Below are 20,441 nucleotides of genomic sequence, written 5' to 3' on the forward strand. Positions count from 1 at the left end.
AATTATGAATGACAGCTTTAATATAGTACACGTGCGTGTGCAATAAAAACATTTCTTGGAAAGTAATGTGACAGGTGAATCAATGCAATAGATGTAACTGTCAATCAGGAAGTATGACCATCTCACTACATAAGGCTAGGGCACTTTACATTTTTTCACCAGGGCTAAGGTGATAGAAAAGCACTGTTCAGCTGATCCTGAATCAGGTGTAAAAGGTCTCTTGATTACTAAACAAATCCCTTTAACTCTTTCTGAACAGCTGGAGTCCCTGCTGTCTCAGATTGGCCAATGGCAAGAAAAGCTGCTCTTCCGGGGGAAACTCCTCCCATCGCCTCCATGTCCAACCTGAGAAAGCAATAAAAAAAATGAGGCTTTCTTTGTGTTTGCACTGGCCACTTTATGATATGTAGTGGATTTGATTATTATGTATGTTAAATTCCAACTTCCAAGCAATTCAGAGTTTGAGGGTTCATTAAAGGCTGTTCATTAAACTGTTGCATAGAAATGTTACCGAGAGTTAGAATGATTTTCAGTACTGGTCAATATCAGCAACACCGATTTAACTAGGGATGCACCGATCCGATAACTGGATCAGTATCGGTTCCGATACTGACGTTTTTAACGATTTTAACTGATGTATCGGTCCAGCGAACCCAATCCAAATCCGATACTGTGTGTTACTCATGGTCGTTACTGTCAAGCTCCAAAAATGACATGAAAGAACCATAAAAGTAAAAGTAGTCTATGTACTCATGAGTTTTATTTGAAGCCTTTTAAAGACATACAATAGCTTTGTGAATCCTAAAAGGCTGCGTTTAATAAATAAATAAATAGGGGTGCTCTGTTGTGTCACACACACATACTAGCACACCCTGGCTGATGACGCGCTGCTGTTTTTAGCTCTCAGAGCAGCTTGCAATATGTGAGCTCTCCACAGTAAGTCATCTCAGATTTATATGCTCGATGGTTCGGTTCACTTTTAACATGCAATGAGATTGGAAATAGAGGAGCAATTCAACAGATTTGGAATAAAAAGCATATTAAACTACTGTGAACTAGCCCACATACAGACACTCTAGTTACCTTTTTTCCTGAAGTGTTCCATCAAAATAAAAGCCCTAGGGCTTTAAAGTTTAAAAATTGCAACTGATATGATTATTATTAATATCATTATTATAATATATTTATTATATTATTATATGAATAATAATACCAATAATAATTATTATTTTTAATTATTATGATTATATTTATGAAGTTCACCCAAAAATGAAAAATTTTCTCATTTACTCACCCTCATGCCATCCCAGATGTGTAATACTTTCTGTCTTCTGCTGAAAACAAACAAAGCTTTTTAGAAGAATATCTCAGCTCTGTAGGTCCATACAATGCAAGTGAATGGTGATCAGACCTTTGTAGCTCCAAAACTCACATAAAGGAAACACAGAAGTAATCCATAAGTCTCCAGTGGTTAAATCCATGTCTTCAGAAGCGATATGATAGGTTTGGGTGAGAAGCAGATCAAAAAAGTCATTTTGTACAATAAATTCTCCTGCCTGCCCAATAGGTGGCGATATGCACAAAGAATGCAAATCACCAAAAACAAAAGAAGAAGGTGAAAGACTTAAATATTGATGTTTCTCACCCACACTTATAATATCGCTTCTGAAGAAATAGATTTAACCACTAGAGTCATATGGATTACTTTCATGCTGCCTTCATGTGCTTTTGGTGCTTCAAAGTTCTGGTCACCATTCACTTGTTTTGTATGGATCTACCGAGCTGAGATATTTTTCAAAAAATCTTTTTTTTTTTGTGTTCAGCAGAGGAAAGAAAGTCATCCACATCTGGGATCACATGAGGGTGAGTAAATCATGAGAGAATTTTCATTGAACTATTCAGTATGATTGAAAAGTGGACTGATATCCTATTAAAACTAAAGTAAGCTAAATAGAGGTCTTAATTCATTTAAGTCCAGATACAAGTTAAACAATTTTTTATAAAGACAACTGGCTTCTTTTCTGAAGACTTTCATTGGAATTACTGTTAATTTTACTGCTGCATTGTCCAGTTATTCAAAAAAAATCTTTATAGCTTACACATTTTTTATGTCATCGTTTTTTGATTTTACAATGAAATAATGTGTAGTCATATGTTTTTTTTCTTTGCATATAGCCTAAAAGAGTACCCCCAATCAGTTCCACACAGGGAGGTATAGATATTCTATACTGATTAGAAAAAACAAAAACAACACCATTATCGGATCAAGATTGGTGTAGAGCGTTACCGAGAGTTCAGATATCTGAACTGGATCGGGAGAGAAAAAATGGTAAGGGTGCATCCCTAGATTTAACAACACTTAACACTGACATCAAGAGACAAATAAACCCATTTCTGCAAACAGGTCACCATATACTCATAACACATATAAATCTATTCACATAACTTGGCTATATACATATAAATTATATTTGTACACACACACAAAGTATGCTGCCAGTTGATCTCACATTAAATATGCTGTCAGTTAGACACATGGCAATTCATTCTGGACAAAAGCCACCCATTTAGAAAGAAAAAGACTGTTTGACCGACATATATAGCAGATAATCCGAAATCAATGATAACATACAGTAATAATAGACTGGCATGGAAAAAAAAAAGGTAATTAAATAATGATGGGACAATCTCCAAATTTGGATATTCTACAAATAAGAAAATCTCACAAACTTCACAAACTCTGGAAAATCTATAATTAGTTCTTGTTGGAAGGGCTGTAGCAAACAGGTGCACAGTAAACATAACTTTGTTTTTCGTGTAATGTACATCTTCTTCTGACATGCTATAACGTATCCTGTAATCTAAAATAAGCCTTTTAAAAAAATATATTTTTTTTAATATTTGCTCACAATTGGTAAAACATGTTGTAATGTTGAGTGTCAAGGTGGCGTGAGACAGGCAATAGTCTCACAAGCCAGATTTTCATCACTATCATGAATGGCCTACTCTGTAGGCGGGCCATCTGGGGCTGAGGCTAGACAAGCAAAAACACATTCATGGAAAAGATTTACCTTCATTCTTCTCTGGCTCCACATTAACTGGTTCAGCTGAGAAGGACCTATCCAGTTCTGCCTGCATGAATATTGTGACATAATGGTAGTTTTCCTCCATTCTGATGGAGTTCACGACAGATGCAAAGTGAATGTTCTTCAGACGGACACCTACTTCCTCCATCACCTCTCTCTGGGCACACTCCTCCCAAGTCTCTCTGATGATGCAGTACAAAACTGATTTACATGCTACCCATGTGTATAAACATGCAGTAGCACTTTTCATAAGAATGCACAATGTTCACCCAAAAAGAAAAATTCTGTTTTCATTCACACACCCTTATGTTGTTCTAAACCTGTATGTAGAGCGGAACGTTTTCACTCGATGATCATGTGCTACACGGATGGGTTTAGCCGTTGCACACCCTCTCTGCGTCTCCTGCCGAACGCATTTACATACACTCTCCCGAGAACGTCGATGGGAAAATACAGCGACTGGGCTCCCCCTCCCGGGAGTTCAGGGCCCCCCTGCTACCGTGGGCTCCGGGGCTTAAGCCCAGGTAAGCCTGTGCATTAATGCGGCCTTGCCTATACTATATTTTAGTATTTAATTAGGGGTGCAAATATTATCTGCCACTATTTGCACTGGGTTGCAAGGAGCATCTAACACTATTTTCACGTAGTGCAAAGATGATGCTTTTTGTTGCTAATTACACTTAGCGTTAATAGCATATATTGCTATTTGCACTTATTAAATACTGCACTTAGTGCAACAAGCTTTTTCTTTCTCCTTTTGTGTTCAGCATTCGGGTTTGGAGCGACATGAGGGTGAGTAAATATTGACCGATTTTTCATTTTAGGGTGAACTATTCTTTTAACATTGCAAAAGGCCACACTGATGCACTTTTGTGACAATATACTCACCCAAATTCAATGTGACCTCCTGGTAATTGGTAGGTACCTTTCCCAACTATGCCTTTCCTCTTTCCTAACAGGACACAACCTGGATTGGAGGAATCTGTCACAAGGACCCCAAGTCCAACCCCTGGACGTTTGGGGATGGGCTTGCCATTTTGAACAGCTGCAGACATTTTATTGCAGCTGTGATGAAATAGACAGACAGAGTTATTTAATTGTTGCCTGGGTCTTGTGTAGCTTTGACAAGCAATCAAATAAGGCTGGGGTTCCCAAACATTTTTGCCTGTTGAATCCCTGTGTCCTGTAAAAAGTCCAACTTCAATGTTGTCCGATAAACTCAACTTTAAAAGTTGATTGAACTATCTTATGTAGAAAAAGTTAAGATTACTTAAAACAATCTATTAAGTCAGGGGCCTGGGTAGCTCAGCGAGTAAAGACGCTGACTACCACCCCTGGAGTCGCAAGTTCGAATCCAGGGTGTGCTGAGTGACTCCAGCCAGGTCTCCTAAGCAACCAAATTGGCCCGGTTGCTAGGGAGGGTAGAGTCACATGGGGTAACCTCCTCATGGTCGCTAAAATGTGGTTTTCACTCTCAGTGGGGGGCGTGGTGAGTTGTGCGTGGATGCTGCGGAGAATAGCGTGAAGCCTCCACGCTATGTCTCCGCGGTAACGTGCTCAACAAGCCACATGATAAAATGATAAAGATGTAGAGGCAACTGAGATTCATCCTCTGCCACCCGGATTGAGGTGAGTCACTATGCCACCATGAGGACTTAGAGTGCATTGGGTATTGGGCATTCCAAATTGGGGAGAAAAAGGGAGGGAAAAACCAAAAACAATCAATTAAGTCAACTTGTATGTGAGGGAATTTTAAAACTGTGATTTCAACTCAGGATGTTATCCAGTAGTCATAAACATCTTCATGGAAAGTCCTGAAAATTAATGGGTCAAAATCTGTGGGAACCATATGAGGCTAAGCACTATTAACTTCATATTGTTGCATCTGCTACTGAGCATCCCCACTGGAGAAGCATTGTGGCTGAAGGCAATACCCACAATCCCTTGCGCTTGAATTGAATTGTGTTTAGTCAAAGCACGCCAACTTATGAGGACATGCAAGTAATTTGTAAATAATTAGTTTTTAATAAATAGATGTTTTAGCTCCATGTGTGTTTTTTATGTAGTTTTGCTGTAAAAAGTTGTTATGTTTAATGTCACAATCAGGGTGATTAGTGTTCGCTTTGATGAAGTTTCTTCCATTATTAAGTTGAGGGGCCCACAACAATTTCTAAATAGTATTTTTAAAAAGGAGGGCCCAGGATTCCTTGCCACAGCACTGCTAATCGGACATTTTAAAAAATGATTCCATCGACCACCTGCAATTACACCACAGACCACAAGGGGTTTAATGACCCCCGGCTGAGAAAAACAGCATCTCACTGTGCAGTGTTTTTCAGTTGTGCTCCTATGACCTGAGGGCCCTAGCACTGCAGAATTTATGTGTCTCAATAATTTGACAACCTAACTCATAGAGCTTTCTATTAAGGGTTGGTGAAAAAAAAAATTATGCTTGTGAAGCTTCATCAACGCGACATTAGGACTCTGCTGCCGAGTATTCATCTGGTGAATATCCGCTCCCTCGCCAACAAAATGGACGAACTGCTTCTGCTCACTCAAACAAATAAGAACTTTTCTAACTCGGCTGCTCTGTGTTTCATGGAAACCTGGCTGAATGAAGCCATCCTGGACAGCGCGTTTCATCTGCCGGGCTTCCAGCTGGTCAGAGCGGATCATGTTGCGGAATCATCGGGAAAAACGAGAAGCGGTGGAACATGCTTTTACATCAACGAAAGTTGGTGTACAGATGTAACAGCGTTGAAGAAGATGAGCTGTCCTAATTTAGAAGCACTCTTCATCAACTGTAAGCCTTTCTACTCGCCACGGGAGTTTTCTTCGCTCATTCTAGTGTGTGTGTACATCCCGCCACAAGCATGCATGAATGCAGCGTTGCAACAGCTGGCTGATCACATCACAGACACGGAGCAACAACACCCAGACTCACTTATTATTATTCTGGGAGATTTTAATAAAGCAAACATCAACACGAGAAATGCCCAAATACAAACAACACATCACATGCCCCACCAGAGACAGAAATATACTGGACTACTGTTACACCACTGTAAAGAATGCTTATCGCTCTGTTCCACGTGCAGCTTTAGGACTCTCTGATCACTGTCTGGTTCATCTTCTCCCGACCTACAAGCAGAAACTAAAATCAGATAAGCCTGTAGTTAGGACTGTAAAGAGATGGACCAATGAAACAGAGCTGGAACTACAAACCTGCTTTGACTGCACTGATTGGAGTGTTTTTGAAGCTGCAGCCACAGACCTGGATGAGCTCTCAGATACTGTGACATCATATATCAGTTTCTGTGAGGATATGTGCATCTGTGTGGAAAGGCCTGAAAAGCATCACCAAGTACAAGACACTCCGCCTCGCTCTGTAGAGAGTCAACTAATGGCTGATGATCTGAATGTGTTTTACTGCAGGTTTGAAAAGCCCAGCCTCACACCCCTCCCCCGCTCTGATCTTCACTTCACTTCACACACACACACACACACACACACACACACACACACACACACACACACCAACACCTCCTGGAACCCCCCTCCTGCTACTCAATCTGCACTTATGGTCAGTGAGGAGTATGTGTTCCGGGTCTTTCAGAAACAAAAGACTTGGAAAGCTTCAGGTCCAGACAGTGTTTCACCTGCCTGTCTGAAAGTCTGCACTGACCAACTGGCCCCCATCTTCACACAAATCTTCAATAGAAGTTTCCTGCTGCTTCAAATGCTCCACCATAATTCCGGCCCCCCCTCCAAAAAATAAAAAAAAAATAAAAAAAAAACAACACAGGACTTAATGACTACAGACCAGTCGCTCTCATGCCTGTGGTCATGCAGTCGTTCGAAAGACTGGTTCTGGCCTACCTGAAGGACATCACTGCTGGACCGCCTTCAGTTTGCTTACCGAGCAAATAGGTCTGTGAATGATGCTGTCAACATGGGACTGCATTATATCCTGCAACACCTTGACAGACCAGGGACTTATGCAAGGATCCTATTTGTAGACTTCAGGTCAGCCTTCAATACCATCATGCCTGATCTTCTCTCAACAAATCTGACCCAGCTCTCCGTGCCCACCCCAATCTGTCGATGGATCACCAGCTTTCTGACAGATAGGCAGCAGCTAGTGAGACTGGGGAAACTCACATCCGGGAGTTAGTTAGTTAGTAGTGGGTGTCACTATTAGCACTGGTGCTCCTCAGGGATGTGTTCTCTCTCCACTGCTCTTCTCCCTGTACACGAATCACTCTACTGCAAAAGACCCCACTGTCAAGCTCCTGAAGTTTGCAGATGACACCACGGTCAGAACAGTGGAGATGATAGTGGACTTCAGGAGAAATCCCCCCCGCACTTACAGTAATGTTCTGTGTGCACTTGTTTCTCCTATCACCCCAAAAATTTCCCTGTGTACGTGAGAACACTTGGCAATAAAGCTCAATCTGATTCAGAGTTGAATAAGGTGTGTTAGTTGAATTAAAGAGACATATGAAATGTGAGCAGGACTGAGAAACAATGCTGTCAGAGAAATCACACCAAAGACTAAAACTTACCTATATCTTACTTGGTAGATGAATCTTCTGGCAAAAAGCATGCGTTGTACGACCTGGTGGTTGCTCAAAATCTGTGATATGTACATATGGTTAGCATACGCATCAACAAAGAAAGTAGATTTCCGTTTCAATCAAGGAATGAGCTCATATATGACACGGAGAGTTTTGAGTCTCGATGAAAGATTAAACCATCACGCATGATTCTCGGAGCGCAGTTGCGCAGTTAACGTACGTCCTGACGCACGCGCCTGCAGTCATCTGTTTTTCTGTTGCGCTGATTGTGCACTGAGCAACATGGCGACGTCCCTGATCTGCGGCCGGTTGTCCGCTGGACTGAGGAATTCCGGCCACAAGACGACTTTAAGCTCGGCAGCTAAGGTCAGTTTTACGTACACACACACCAGATAACTATATCCGATCGTCACTTGTGGCGGAGTTTGCCTTTTTGGTCACTTTTAACGCCTGTCATTATTAGAAGGCTAATATGCGTAGGTTGAATGGGTCGTCTTCTTAAATTTAGGCAGACTTAAGTTGAATTATCTGTGATATTAGTGTGATATGTATGTTTATTATACTTACTGTATTTAATGTCAGCGGAGTTCTTTAGAACAGTACAGCTGTTGAGATTAGTGGCTCACTTTGACCTACATGGACAGATGCTCGTCTGTCTGGTAGTGAACTATATTTTTGCTTGATGCTGTGAGATATGTTTTCCCTCTGAACGAGACGTTTTTTGGCTATACATATAAAAATTTAAAGGGATAGTTCACCACCAAAAAAATAAAAACATAAAAAATAATATTCTCTAATCATTTTCTCCCCCTCATGCCATCCCAGATGTGTATGACTTTCTTTCTTCTGCAGAGCACAAACAAAGATTTTTAGAAGAATATCTCAGCTCTGTAGGTCCATCCAATGCAAGTGAATAGTGGCCAGAACTTTGAAGCTCCAAAAAGCACATACATTCTTCATAAAAGTAATCCATAAGACTCCAGTGGTTAAAGCCATATCTTCAGAGGCGATATGATAGGTGTGGTTGAGAAACATAAATATTTTAGTCCTTTTTTACTATAAACCTCCACCTCTGACCAGCCCTGACCAGTAGGTGGCGATATGCATGAAGAATGCGAGTTGCCAAAAAACAAAAGAAGAAGAATGTGAAAGTGAAAGCGGAGATTTGTTGTAAAAAGGATTTATATTGATCTGTTTCTCACCCACACCTATAATTCTGGTTCTGAAGACATGGATTAAATCACTGAAGTGTAATGGATTACGTTTATGCTGCCTTTATGTGCTTTTTGGAGCTTCAAAGTTCTGGTCACCATTCACTTGCATTGTTTGGACCTCTTCAAAAATCTTTATTTGTGTTCAGCAGAAGGAAAAAAAAGTCATACACATCTGGGATGGCCTGAGGGTGAGTAAATTATGAGAATTTTCATTTTTGGTTGAACTAGTATTCCTTTAAAAACCTTTATTATTTTTTTATTTTTATTGATTCTCCCGATTCATTTATGGTGGGTTGTGTGGCCTCGTGGATAAACTTCTGAGCTGGTGATTGAATGGTTGCAGGTCATTTTCTTGTTTCCTTTTTGTTTCCATTCAGCAAATCTCTAAACGAAGTATTTGCAATGTAAATATTATATTTTAAGTCTTGTTTTTGCTGTGTCATGACAACCATTTTTCTCCTACTGGATTTAAATTGTATTTTCCCTCTTTACATTTACAGGTGCTTGGTGGGACATCAGGTCTGTTTGGTAATCATGGGAACCAGCCATTTCCAATGCTGTCAGGGCAGCAGCAGAGAAACCTCTCCCTACATGAGTACATGAGCATAGGGCTGCTGAAGGATGCAGGCATCTCTGTGCCCGCGGGTATGGTGGCCAGCTCGCCTGATGAGGCCTATGCTGCTGCCAAGCAGATCGGTAAGAACAGAGAATTTGCCATGCTAAATTTGTGCAAAGACAAACATATAGCATGTATTAAAGAGAGAGTTCACCCAAAAATGATCATTTTCTCATCATTTACTCACCCTTATGCCGTCTCAAACTCGCATGACTTTCTTTCTTCCGTGAAACACAAACAAAGATATTTTGATGGAGATATGAAGTGAACATATCTCTACAACAGAAGTCATGGGGTCCAAACGTTCAAGCTTTATGTTCCTGCATAAAGTGCAAGGAAGTGTAATCAAGCTTCAAATCATGATCGTGCCTAGAAAACTGTGGATGGCAAGAATTACAGTGAAAAAGGAGTTACATTTTGGTCTGTTTCGCTTCATAAGACATGGATTTAACCACTGGAGTTGTATGGATTACTTTTATGCTGCCTTTGTGTTTTTTGGAGCTTGAAAGTTCGGACCCCATTGAATGTATGGATATATTCACCTCATATGTCCATTAGAATGTCTTTGTGTTCGTCGAAAGAAAGTCACGCAAGTTTGAGCAAAATAAGGGTGAGTAAATATTCAGAGTATTGACAATTTGGGGTGAACTATTCCTTTAATTCTCAACAGGATGCAGGTAGCACACATAATCCTTCACAATAACTAAAAGACTTCAAGTCACTCATTATTATTATAATACCGTATTTATCGATGTGTTTTTCTTATTGTTCCTGATTATTATTATGCAGTTGAGAGACAGATTAATGTGTATATATGGTCTATTTATACATCTTCCCCAAAGAGTCATCACTGTATTTTATTTATTTATTTTTGGGTAAATTTAGGCAGCACTATGTTGTCATTTTAACGCTAGAATTTGTAGCACAGCTCAATGTGCAGTCTTGATTACTTCTGCACTACAAAACCATTGTTGGCTCAATTTCTGATTTACTGTTAAGCTACTGTTACATTAAGCTCTATAAAGGACAACCGGATTACCCTGTTTTGTGCTCTTGTGTAAAGTGTGTGTTTGTCTGTGTGTTGCAGCTATTCTCAAACACACTGATGTCTAAACATAGGCACAACCATTGGAGAATGTGACTGTCTTAACCCTTAATCTGACTGTCAGCATACAGGCAGCACCTGCACAAACGCATGATGGACGGGCAGAGGTGTTAGCAGGGATAAAGGAGTGTAGGGTCTCAAAAACATAGAACAGAAATCGTTTTAGATTGTGAAACATGCCCAGTGAAGAAACACTGTTTATGTGACCCATCAGACCGGTTCTTGGCCTAATCTGTGTCCCATGCAGTCCTAAGAGTCCATCGTTTTAGGCTGGACTTCACTCCATATCTTATTAATGATGATCATTTTCTGTTTTTATTTCAGTCGAGGTATTTGAACAAGACTGAAAATTGAGGGCTAGTTGCAAAAAATGTGGGAGTATTTCTAATGAATTTGCAATATTGCAACATGAAACTGCAAATATCCAGAGTTACACAAATCCACGATTAAAAGAATTGCAAGCGGGGCACTTCCTTATTACTGTTCTCCAAAAAGAGAATATTGTCATCAGTTACTCAACCACATGCAACATGAGGGTTTAAACCAGGAAGATTTTCTTGCATCCGTGGAACGCCAAAGGAGACATTTTGGAGAATGTTCATGCTGCTCTTTTCAATGCAATGAAAGGGACCAGTGACCAGAGCCTGTCAAGCCAGTTTGTGTCTATTCAGATGCTTCTGAACAGTTGTGTTGCGCGAAGATGCATCGTGCCAGGTTTGATGTCAGTGATGGTGCGTGCGGTTCTGACACTGGTTTGTGACAGATCACGATGTGGAAAGTTTGAATATGCAGATGTGAATGAGATTTGAGAGCTACAGAGGGGAGGATTTTCTGTGCATAATGATAGTGGTGCACCGATCAGGAAAATCTGAGGCCGATATGATCACCAATACTTTAACACTGTGATCAGCCGATACAGATCTGATCACTGATATTTATTTTTAAAGTGTCCCTTGCCACACACTTGTACAAGTTATATGCTGCAGTTATATGTTTATGCCCACAATGAAAAATTACATTCGATTTACGTTAATTGTGAAATGCTAACATGTATTTGAATTGAAAACAGTTACGGATAGTTCTGTTGTCACTATCAAAGATCATTGTGACGTACTGGCAACCAGTAGCACAATGAGAGCATCACACACAGTAGAGATACATTCAAAGATAAGAAAAACATATCTATTACTAGCTCAAATGGCTCCAGTGAGAAATTATTAGTATCTATGATTTGTTTACTTTGGCATTTTTTGTTGTATCGCAAATAACTAACTATTAAGCAACTGCGTAAAGACGCACTGCCGTTATTTGAAAGTTAGACTGTTATTGCTGTTATTAGAGGTATTTCGACAAACAAACAGTATATCTCTGATTTAAATCCAGAATGAGTGACTGATTAAAGATTAAGAGCGCACATAATTGCTCAAATTGTGACTTACGCGACTCTCGTTACATCGGTATTCTCCGATTTTTATTGACCTCTTTTTTTGTCGTTTAATTTGTTGTCTTTGTACAAGTTGTCCAATTCATACACATGTAATATAATTTTTCTTCTCCCCTTTTTCTCCCAATTTTGAATGCCCAATTCCCACTACTTAGTAGGTCCTCGTGGTGGCGCGGTTACTCGCCTCACTCCGGGTGGCGGAAGACAAGTCTCAGTTGCCTCCGCTTCTGAGACCGTCAATCCATGCATCTTATCACGTGGCTCGTTTTGCATGACATCGCGGAGACTCATGCTACTCTCCGTGATCCATGCACAACTTACCACGCACCCCATTGAGAGTGAGAACCCTTAATCGCGACCACGAGGAGGTTACCCCACATGACTCTACCCTCCCTAGCAACCAGGCCAATTTGGTTGCTCTGGAGACCTGGCTGGAGTCACTCGGTACACCCTGGATTCGACCTCGTGACTCCAGGGGTGGTAGTCAGCGTCAATACTCACTGAGCTACCCAGGCCCCCTGTAATATCATATTTTTAAAACATACCAGCATATTCAACATGTCAAAGTGTAAATTCGCAAATGCTTGGAATTGCCAGTAACTCCCCCTCCAGTAGCCGTGACATCATGCTTTGTGCTGAGCAAGTGCTCATTCATTACAGTAGCAGTGCAATTTTGTGCAAGCAGCAGTTAAAAAAAAAATCGTCCAGATTTAAGACGAATATCGGCCAATAAAGCGGTTGGTGCATCGTTGAATAGCGACTTAAATTTTGATCAGAAACAAAGCTATCGTATGGACTACTTTTATAGTGCTTTTTTGTCCTTTTTGGGGCTTGATAGCCCCATGTCACTGTATGCATTTATTGTATGGTTTGGAATTACTTACTTGTAAGTAAATAATGACCGAATTGTCATTTTTGGGTGTAATTATTCTGTTTATTAAAATAAAAGGTGTTGTGAAGTTACAACAATTAAACTCCAGCTTATTGTTTCTCTAAGCAGATGGAATTGAATTTTGAACTGTTTTACATAATCATTCTGTTATTTGTGTCATGTGTCTATTTTCTGTTGATTCTACCCTGATGTGAGTGTAAATGCTTAATCATGTATCGAAATGGTTTAGTCTTTGGCAGTCTGTAATGTCCAAAACAGATGGACTGTACTATTCATACACGTGAATGGTAAATACTAATTCTATAGCAGGTTTTATCATAAGAATCAGGCCCTGTTAAGAAGCCCATCATCAGTGGGATGAGATCAGTGTGTTTGGATTTACTCATATGTGTGTGTGCTGTGTAGTCGTAAAGCAGGTCTGTGCAGGTTCAGACACTGTGGGTAATAGTAGTGTGGCTCATTGGTTCCAGATGCAGCAGTTTTGTAGTGGCAAAGGATCTCCCTTAATTTTGATGGCTTCTGTCTGTTTTGCTGAAGGTCTTTGGGCATGGCTGTGCGTGTTTGGTTTTTGATTATTGAAGGTACTCCTTCAGTATGTCAGTCAACGTGACATTAAAATTGACCCTATTTACTTTCTTAACACATGTTCCTGGTGTTATTGTGAACGATTCATTAGTACGTATACACGTACATGTTAGTACAAGTTTGTCTTCGAAATCTTTTGTCTAAATGTAATGTGCTCTGCCTCTAAAAGAATATTCATATCACCAAGCGCTCTTATTTTTCAGCCCTCCCCTCCAACCCCTTTTAACGATCCAAACAATTCCCGATAGATTTAAAACAAATCCCGCCCTTACATTTGTTTTCTCATTGAATATCCTTGCTTTATCCCTCTTTTTTCCCCGAAATATCATGTTGATTTTGTATAATGATTATGTGTAAGTGTTTTTCTTACCCATTGTTTCTGCTTTGTCTTTTTCTCTCTTTCAGGCTCTAAAGACCTGGTGGTAAAAGCTCAAGTGTTGGCGGGTGGTCGAGGCAAAGGCACTTTTGAGGGAGGATTGAAGGGAGGAGTTCGAATTGTTTACTCGTGAGTGTCTGTGCTGTGATTTTCTATGACTTTGCTTTATTACTTTTCCTATGTTCTTGTTCTCTCTCTCTCTCTTTCTCTCTCTCTCTCTCTCTCTCTCTCTCTCTCTCTCTCTCTCTCTTTGTCTGTAGGCCAGAAGAAGCGAGGGACATCTCCTCTAAGATGATTGGCCAGAAATTGTTCACTAAGCAGACAGGAGAGGCAGGGCGAATCTGTAACCAGGTGTTTATCTGTGAGCGCAGGTACCCGCGCAGAGAGTATTATTTTGCCATCACGATGGAGAGGTCATTCCAGGTGAGAGGTCATGGATTGTGTTATTGCTTCTACTTTATGGTTTATATATGAAATCGCTGTTCATACAGTATATATGTTAATTCCAGTTCATATTTATGTCTTTCTATACTCCTCCCAAAAAGCCCTGTTTACACCTGGTATTAATATCCATCTCCGGTGATCCAACCAAAACACATTCGGATGTGGTCATGCATTTGAGATGCATGTTAATTTCAGGTGTGTTCAGGGCCTTAGATGCTGCAGTAATAAAAATGGACAGCAGCTGGTAAAATAGGCAATTTTTACTGTGTAGTGCCCTGAATTCTCAGCACAGTTACAAGTTTCACCTGCCCTTAAAATGAATGATCACTTTGCTTGTGCTCTACCCCTGCAGGGACCCGTGCTGATTGGCAGTTCTCAGGGGGGCGTGAACATTGAGGATGTGGCTGCAGAGAATCCCGATGCCATTGTGAAAGAGCCCATTGATATCGTAGAGGGAATAAAGATGGAGCAGGCAATAAAGGTGAGGTGCAAAGTATGGAGGTTCTGCTTGGATGCCAGTGACCACACATGATGATCGTGTGACCCATCTTACATGAAAAATATTTTTGATACTCTTTCGTTCTTTCTCAGGTGGCAGAGAAGATGGGCTTCCCTCCTGCACTGATCAATGAAGCAGCAGAGAACATGTTGAAACTCTTTGATGTCTTCATCAAGTATGATGCATCTATGTTGGAGATAAACCCGATGGTGGAGGATTCATCTGGCATCGGTACATAAACTCTCTAAATATGTGGTCTTCTTGATTACTTTTCTATTATTTACACATATTGGTCATAAAAATGAATAAGTCTGGCATCAGTGCTAAAACAGCTTCACATGTAACACAAGTTCAAAACCCACAATTTCAGCAGCAAATCTAATATTATAAAACTGATATAGAGTTCTGACTCTCAATTTGAAATTTTCAGTTCTGATTGGACGAGCCACATTCAGAGCCCTTGTAAAACAGCCTAAATACATGCACACCTGTGACCTCAGAGAAGTCTAATTCTAGCGCTCAACCTTATGTACGTGCATAAAACAACACGCAATCTCAGCACCATAATGTTCCATTTCCAGGCAGATTCACGCATGAATAGAAGCATTCTGATCAACGTTTATGTATCTGTAGTGATGTGTATGGACGCTAAGATCAACTTTGACTCCAACGCTGCCTATAGACAGAAGAAAGTGTTCGACATGCGGGACTGGACTCAGGAGGACGCCAGAGACAGAGAGGCAGCCAAAGCAGACCTCAACTACATCGGCCTTGACGGCACTATCGGCTGCCTGGGTCAGTGTAATAAACTTCAGCCTTCCATTAGAGAGCAACTGAGAAATGTTTTTACAGTACTGAGTGGACGACTCAAGATCTACCCACTTATTAGCATATATAGTGTCTCTCATATCCTCTAGATATGCGGTGGCCCCAAAAATGAGTGTCACTGCATTAGATAATAAAATATCAAACCAAGTGGCTTTCATTTGATAAAAAGACACTCTTTTCGAGCAAAACAATTCACAAAAAGGAGCAATATTAAGCAACAGATATAGTGTTAAAAATTAAGATGAATGAACTATGTAACAATCTCCTGTTCTGTCGAAGTGTCCGAATACTCAGACACTTTCTCGTTGTCAAACGTACCGGAACATGTCCATAGTTACTGTGATAAAGTAACTACACCCGTGGTTACTCTGCTAGGACACATGTGTGAACTTGAGGTATACTGACTTCATACATCCACCTTAAAGGGATAGCACACCCAAAACTGAAACTTCTCTCATCATTGACTCACCCTCGTGCCATCCCAGATGTGTATGACTTTCTTCCTTCAGCTGAACACAAAGATTTTTCGAAGAATATTTCAGCTCTGTAGGTCCATACAATGCAAGTGAGTGGGTACCAACATTTTGAAGCTTCAAAATGGCCATAAAGGCAGCATAAAAGTAATCCATAAGACTCCAGTGGTTAAATATATGTCTTCAGAAGTGACATGATAGGTTTGGGTGAGAAACAGATCAATGTTTAAGTTGTTTTTATCTTTGAATTCTCCATCTTGCCCAGTAGGTGGCGATATGCACAAAGAATGTGAATAGCCAAAAACAAAAGAAGAACAATGTGAAAGTGGACATTGACAGTAAAAAAGGACTTAAATATTGATCTGTTTCTCACCCACACTTATCATATAGTTTCTGAATATATACTGTAGATTTAACCACTGGAGTTGTATAATGTGCTTTTTGGAGCTTCAAAGTTTTGGTCACCATTCACTTGCATTGTATGGACCTACGGAGGTGATATATTCTTCTAAAAATCTTTATTTGTGTTCTGCAGAAGAATGAAAGTTAAACACATCTGGGATGACATGAGGGTGAGTAAATGATGAGAGCATTTTCAGGTGAAACATCCCTTTAAGACCAGCTGGTTAAAATTAATTGCAAAAAGTTTTAGTTCTGAGAAAAGCTCTTGCAGAATTTAATTGCAGATGCCATTTGGTTTGATATTGTTACCTAATTCAATTAAATTCTTAATTTTTTTAGGTGTGGCTTAAGTGTCTAAATCACCAAACACAATTGTACTTTTTGGCCCACTGTATCTCATGTTGTTCTATGTAATATTCAAGGATGAAATTAACTTTTTTGCCTACCAGCCACAGTGGCTGGTGAATGGCAAATTTTACCAGCCACTTTGAATGAATGATGAACGTTACATTTATATAGCGCTTTTCTGACACTACACTCAAAGCGCTTCACACAGTGAACAGGGGACTCCCCTCAACCACCACCAGTGTACAGCATCCACCCGGATGATGCGATGGCAGCCATAGTGCGCCAGAACGCTCACCACACACCAGCTAATGGTGGTGAGGGGAGAGTAGAGTTATAGAGCCAGTTAGTGGATGGGGATTATTAGGAGGCCATGATTGAGAAGGGCCAATGGGGGGAATTTAGCCAGGACACCGGGGTTATACCCCTACTCTTAGGATTTTTAATGACCACAGAGTGTAAGGACCTCGGTTTAATGTCTCATCTGAAGGATGGTGACTTTTTACAGTATAGTGTCCCTTTCACTATACTGGGGCATTAGGTCCCACACAGACTGCAGGGTGAGCGCCCCCTGCTGGCCTCCCTAATACCTCTTCACTTTGATTATTCACACACGCCCACACACACACATGCACACACACACGCGCACATACACACATAAATATATATTAATTATAATGTTATTTTATAATATAGCATATAATGCCATATTGTTATCATAATGATCATTTTGCAACATACAAGTGAACTTGCAGAGTTGCATTCACAATATATGTACAACACTTACTGCTCTGTGGAAATTAAAAAAAGAAAAGTGAACTAAACTCAGACATCTGAAACAGAGAAAAATGAGAACGATTTTATACAGGTAACCCACCACATTTGGCGGGTTGGAGGGTGTTCATTTTAAACCCTGGTAATATTCTGTTACAGTTAATTTAGCTTTAAATGAAAGACTTGAACCATTTTTACTAGCTGACCCAGTGGATTGAATGAAATCCTGAGTGGAATTTGAATATAATTGGAGACAGTTGATATCACGTATTTTTCTCTGTTTAGTCAATGGAGCTGGTCTCGCTATGGCAACAATGGACATCATCAAATTGCATGGTGGAATTCCTGCCAACTTCCTGGATGTAGGAGGCGGAGCCACAGCACAGCAGGTGACAGAGGCCTTCAAGCTCATCACCTCGGATAAAAAGGTAGTGGCATGGTCTGTTGGACTCAGGGTTCTTATTTGGATGGTGTTAACTTGTTGATGTTGGCTACTCTTTTATTAGTCTGTTTGTTGTTTCCTCTGTAACAGGTCCAGGCTATTTTGGTGAACATTTTTGGTGGCATCATGAGGTGTGATGTCATCGCACAGGGCATCATCATGGCCGTCACGGACTTGGACCTGAAAATTCCCATCGTAGTGCGGTTACAAGGTGAGAGAGCGAGAGCTGGATGGTGTGGGTGAGTTTGATTAATGAAGAGATAGAGGGATGGTTTGACACCCATTAAAAATAATTTTCAGTTTGCATACTTTATTTAAAAAGGTGCTGATCTGACAAATTTAGTAAAATTATCAGTCATATCTCAGTAAGAACAATCACTGGAAGTAGGTTTGATAATCACATAAACGGTAAGCACATTAAAATTGTGGCATGGCAGTTCAAATCCCGATTCTGTTTCCGTTCCCCATCTCTCTCTTCCCAATAATTTTCGGTCCCCTAAAGTGTTGGGGAGTCTGTTTCAAACTGTAGCTTCACAAACTTATCACTTAAAGGGATAGTTCACCCAAAAATGAATGTGTATGACTTTCTTTCTTCTGCTGAACACAAATTACAATTTTTAGACGAATATCTCAGCTCTGTAGGTCCATACAATGCAAGTCAACAGGGTCCAGAAATTTTAAGCTCCAAAAAGTGTATAAAGGCAGCATAAAAGTAATCCAAGCGACTCTGGTGGTTTAATCCATGTCTTCAGAATCAATATGATACAGTTGTAGTCAGATGTTTACATACACTTAGGTTTAAGTCATTAAAACTATTTTTTTTAACCACTCCACAGATTTCATATTAGCAAACTTTTGGCATGTCGTTTAGGACATCTACTTTGTGCATGACACAAGCAATTTTTGCAACAATTGTTTACAGACAGATTGTTTCACTTTTAATTGACTGAATCACAATTCCAGTGGGTCAGACGTTTACATACACTAAGTTAACTGTGCCTTTAAGCAAATTAAATTAAATAATTAAGTAAATTATTTCAAGCCTTTAGGCAATTAGCCAATTAGCTTCTGATAGGCTAATTGGTTAATTTGAGTCAGTTGGAGTTGTACCTGTGGATATATTCTAAGGCCTACCTTCAAACTCAGTGCCTCTTTGCTTGACATCATGGGAAAATCAAAAGAAATCAGCCAAGACCTCAGAAAAAAAATGGGGACCCCACATGGTTCATCCTTGGGAGCAATTTCCAGATGCCTGAAGGTACCACGTTCATCTGTACAAACAATAGGACGCAAGTATAAACACCATGGGACACCGCAGCCATCATACTGCTCAGGAAGGAGACACATTCTGTCTCCTAGAGATGAACGTAGTTTCATTTTAAAGTGCAAATCAATCCCAGAACAACAGCAAAGGACCTTGTGAAGATGCTGGAGGAAACAGGTGGACAAGTATCTATATCCACAGTAAAACGAGTCCTATATCGAAATAACCTGAAAGGCTGCTCAACAAGGAAGAATCCACTGCTCCAAAACCACCATAAAAAAAGCCAGACTACAGTTTACAAGTGCACATGGGGACAAAGAATTTACTTTTTGGAGAAATGTCCTCTGGCCTGATGAAACAAAAATGTAACTGTCTGGCCATAATGACCATTGTTATGTTTGGAGGAAAAGGGGTGAGGTTTGCAAGCCAAAGAACACCATCCCAACCGTGAAGCATGGGGGTGGCGGCATCATGTTGTGGGGGTGCTTTGCTGCAGGAGGGACTGGTGCACTTCACAAAATAGATGGCATCATGAGGAAGGAAAATTATGTGGATAAATTGAAGCAACATCTCAAGACATCAGCCAGGAAGTTAAAGCTCGGTCGCAAATGGGTCTTCCAAATGGAAAATGACCCCAAGCATACCTCCAAAGTTGTGGCAAAATGGCTTAAGGAAAACAAAGTCAAGGTATTGGAGTGGCCATCACAAAGCCCTGACCTCAATCCGATAGAAAATTTGTGGGCAGAATTGAAAAAGTGTGGGTGAGCAAGGAGGCCTACAAACCTGACTCCGTTACACCAGTTCTGTCTGGAGGAATGGCCTAATTCCAGCTAATTATTGTGAGAAGCTTGTGGAAGGCTACACAAAATGTTTGATCCAAGTTAAACAATTTAAAGGCAATGCTACCAAATACTAACAAAGTGTATGTAAACTTCTGACCCACTGGGAATGTGATATATGTGAAATAAATCATTCTCTCTACTATTATTCTGACATTTCATATTCTTAAAATAACGTAGCGATCCTAACTGATCTAAGACAGGGAATGTTTTCTACAATTAAATGTCAGGAATTG

At 40.2% G+C, this 20,441-nt stretch overlaps 2 protein-coding genes across 5 annotated transcripts in view; one reads left to right on the plus strand and one right to left on the minus strand.

The window, feature by feature from the left end:
• LOC127448942 (nucleotide triphosphate diphosphatase NUDT15-like) lies at positions 1–8,348 on the minus strand. 3 transcript variants are annotated; one of them, XM_051711938.1, is made up of 4 exons: positions 8,231–8,348; positions 3,975–4,151; positions 3,072–3,268; positions 1–345 (listed from the first exon to the last, which is right to left on the minus strand). In XM_051711938.1, exons 2-4 carry the CDS (start codon positions 4,139–4,141, stop codon positions 242–244), a joined length of 468 nt encoding a protein of 155 aa, XP_051567898.1. In that variant the 5' UTR covers positions 4,142–4,151; positions 8,231–8,348; the 3' UTR covers positions 1–241. The 3 variants fall into 3 exon arrangements, with proteins under 3 accessions (XP_051567898.1, XP_051567897.1, XP_051567896.1); XM_051711937.1 differs by lacking the exon at positions 8,231–8,348 and adding an exon at positions 7,663–7,808; XM_051711936.1 differs by lacking the exon at positions 8,231–8,348 and adding an exon at positions 7,652–7,800.
• The window catches only part of LOC127448932 (succinate--CoA ligase [ADP-forming] subunit beta, mitochondrial-like), a 22,356-nt gene continuing 9,808 nt past the window's right edge, over positions 7,894–20,441 (plus strand). Inside the window, exons 1-9 of one of the 2 annotated variants that reach the window (XR_007898603.1) lie at positions 7,894–8,029; positions 9,378–9,573; positions 13,925–14,024; positions 14,156–14,318; positions 14,692–14,820; positions 14,931–15,069; positions 15,472–15,633; positions 17,946–18,088; positions 18,167–18,313. Coding sequence is in view for 1 of the 2 variants with exons in the window: in XM_051711919.1 (XP_051567879.1) it covers positions 7,946–8,029; positions 9,378–9,573; positions 13,925–14,024; positions 14,156–14,318; positions 14,692–14,820; positions 14,931–15,069; positions 15,472–15,633; positions 17,946–18,088; positions 18,193–18,313 (1,237 nt within the window). In the remaining variant the exon portion in view is untranslated. The remainder of the gene's footprint in view (positions 8,030–9,377; positions 9,574–13,924; positions 14,025–14,155; positions 14,319–14,691; positions 14,821–14,930; positions 15,070–15,471; positions 15,634–17,945; positions 18,089–18,166; positions 18,314–20,441) is intronic. The other variant, XM_051711919.1, reaches the window with a different exon arrangement.

The sequence above is a fragment of the Myxocyprinus asiaticus genome, chromosome 12 (assembly GCF_019703515.2).
Source record: "Myxocyprinus asiaticus isolate MX2 ecotype Aquarium Trade chromosome 12, UBuf_Myxa_2, whole genome shotgun sequence".
In the NCBI taxonomy this organism is placed as follows: Eukaryota; Metazoa; Chordata; class Actinopteri; order Cypriniformes; family Catostomidae; genus Myxocyprinus; species Myxocyprinus asiaticus.

Bases quoted from the DNA above. Each gene is read 5' to 3' on its own strand.
- LOC127448942 (XM_051711936.1), bottom strand. From the start codon at position 7,737: ATGTACATATCACAGATTTTGAGCAACCACCAGGTCGTACAACGCATG. The intron at 4,152-7,651 runs GTAAGTTTTAGT...ATTTCATCACAG, and splicing joins ATCTACCAAGTAAGATATAG to CTGCAATAAAATGTCTGCAG. The intron at 3,269-3,974 runs GTGAGTATATTG...CTGCATCATCAG, and splicing joins GGAGGTCACATTGAATTTGG to AGAGACTTGGGAGGAGTGTG.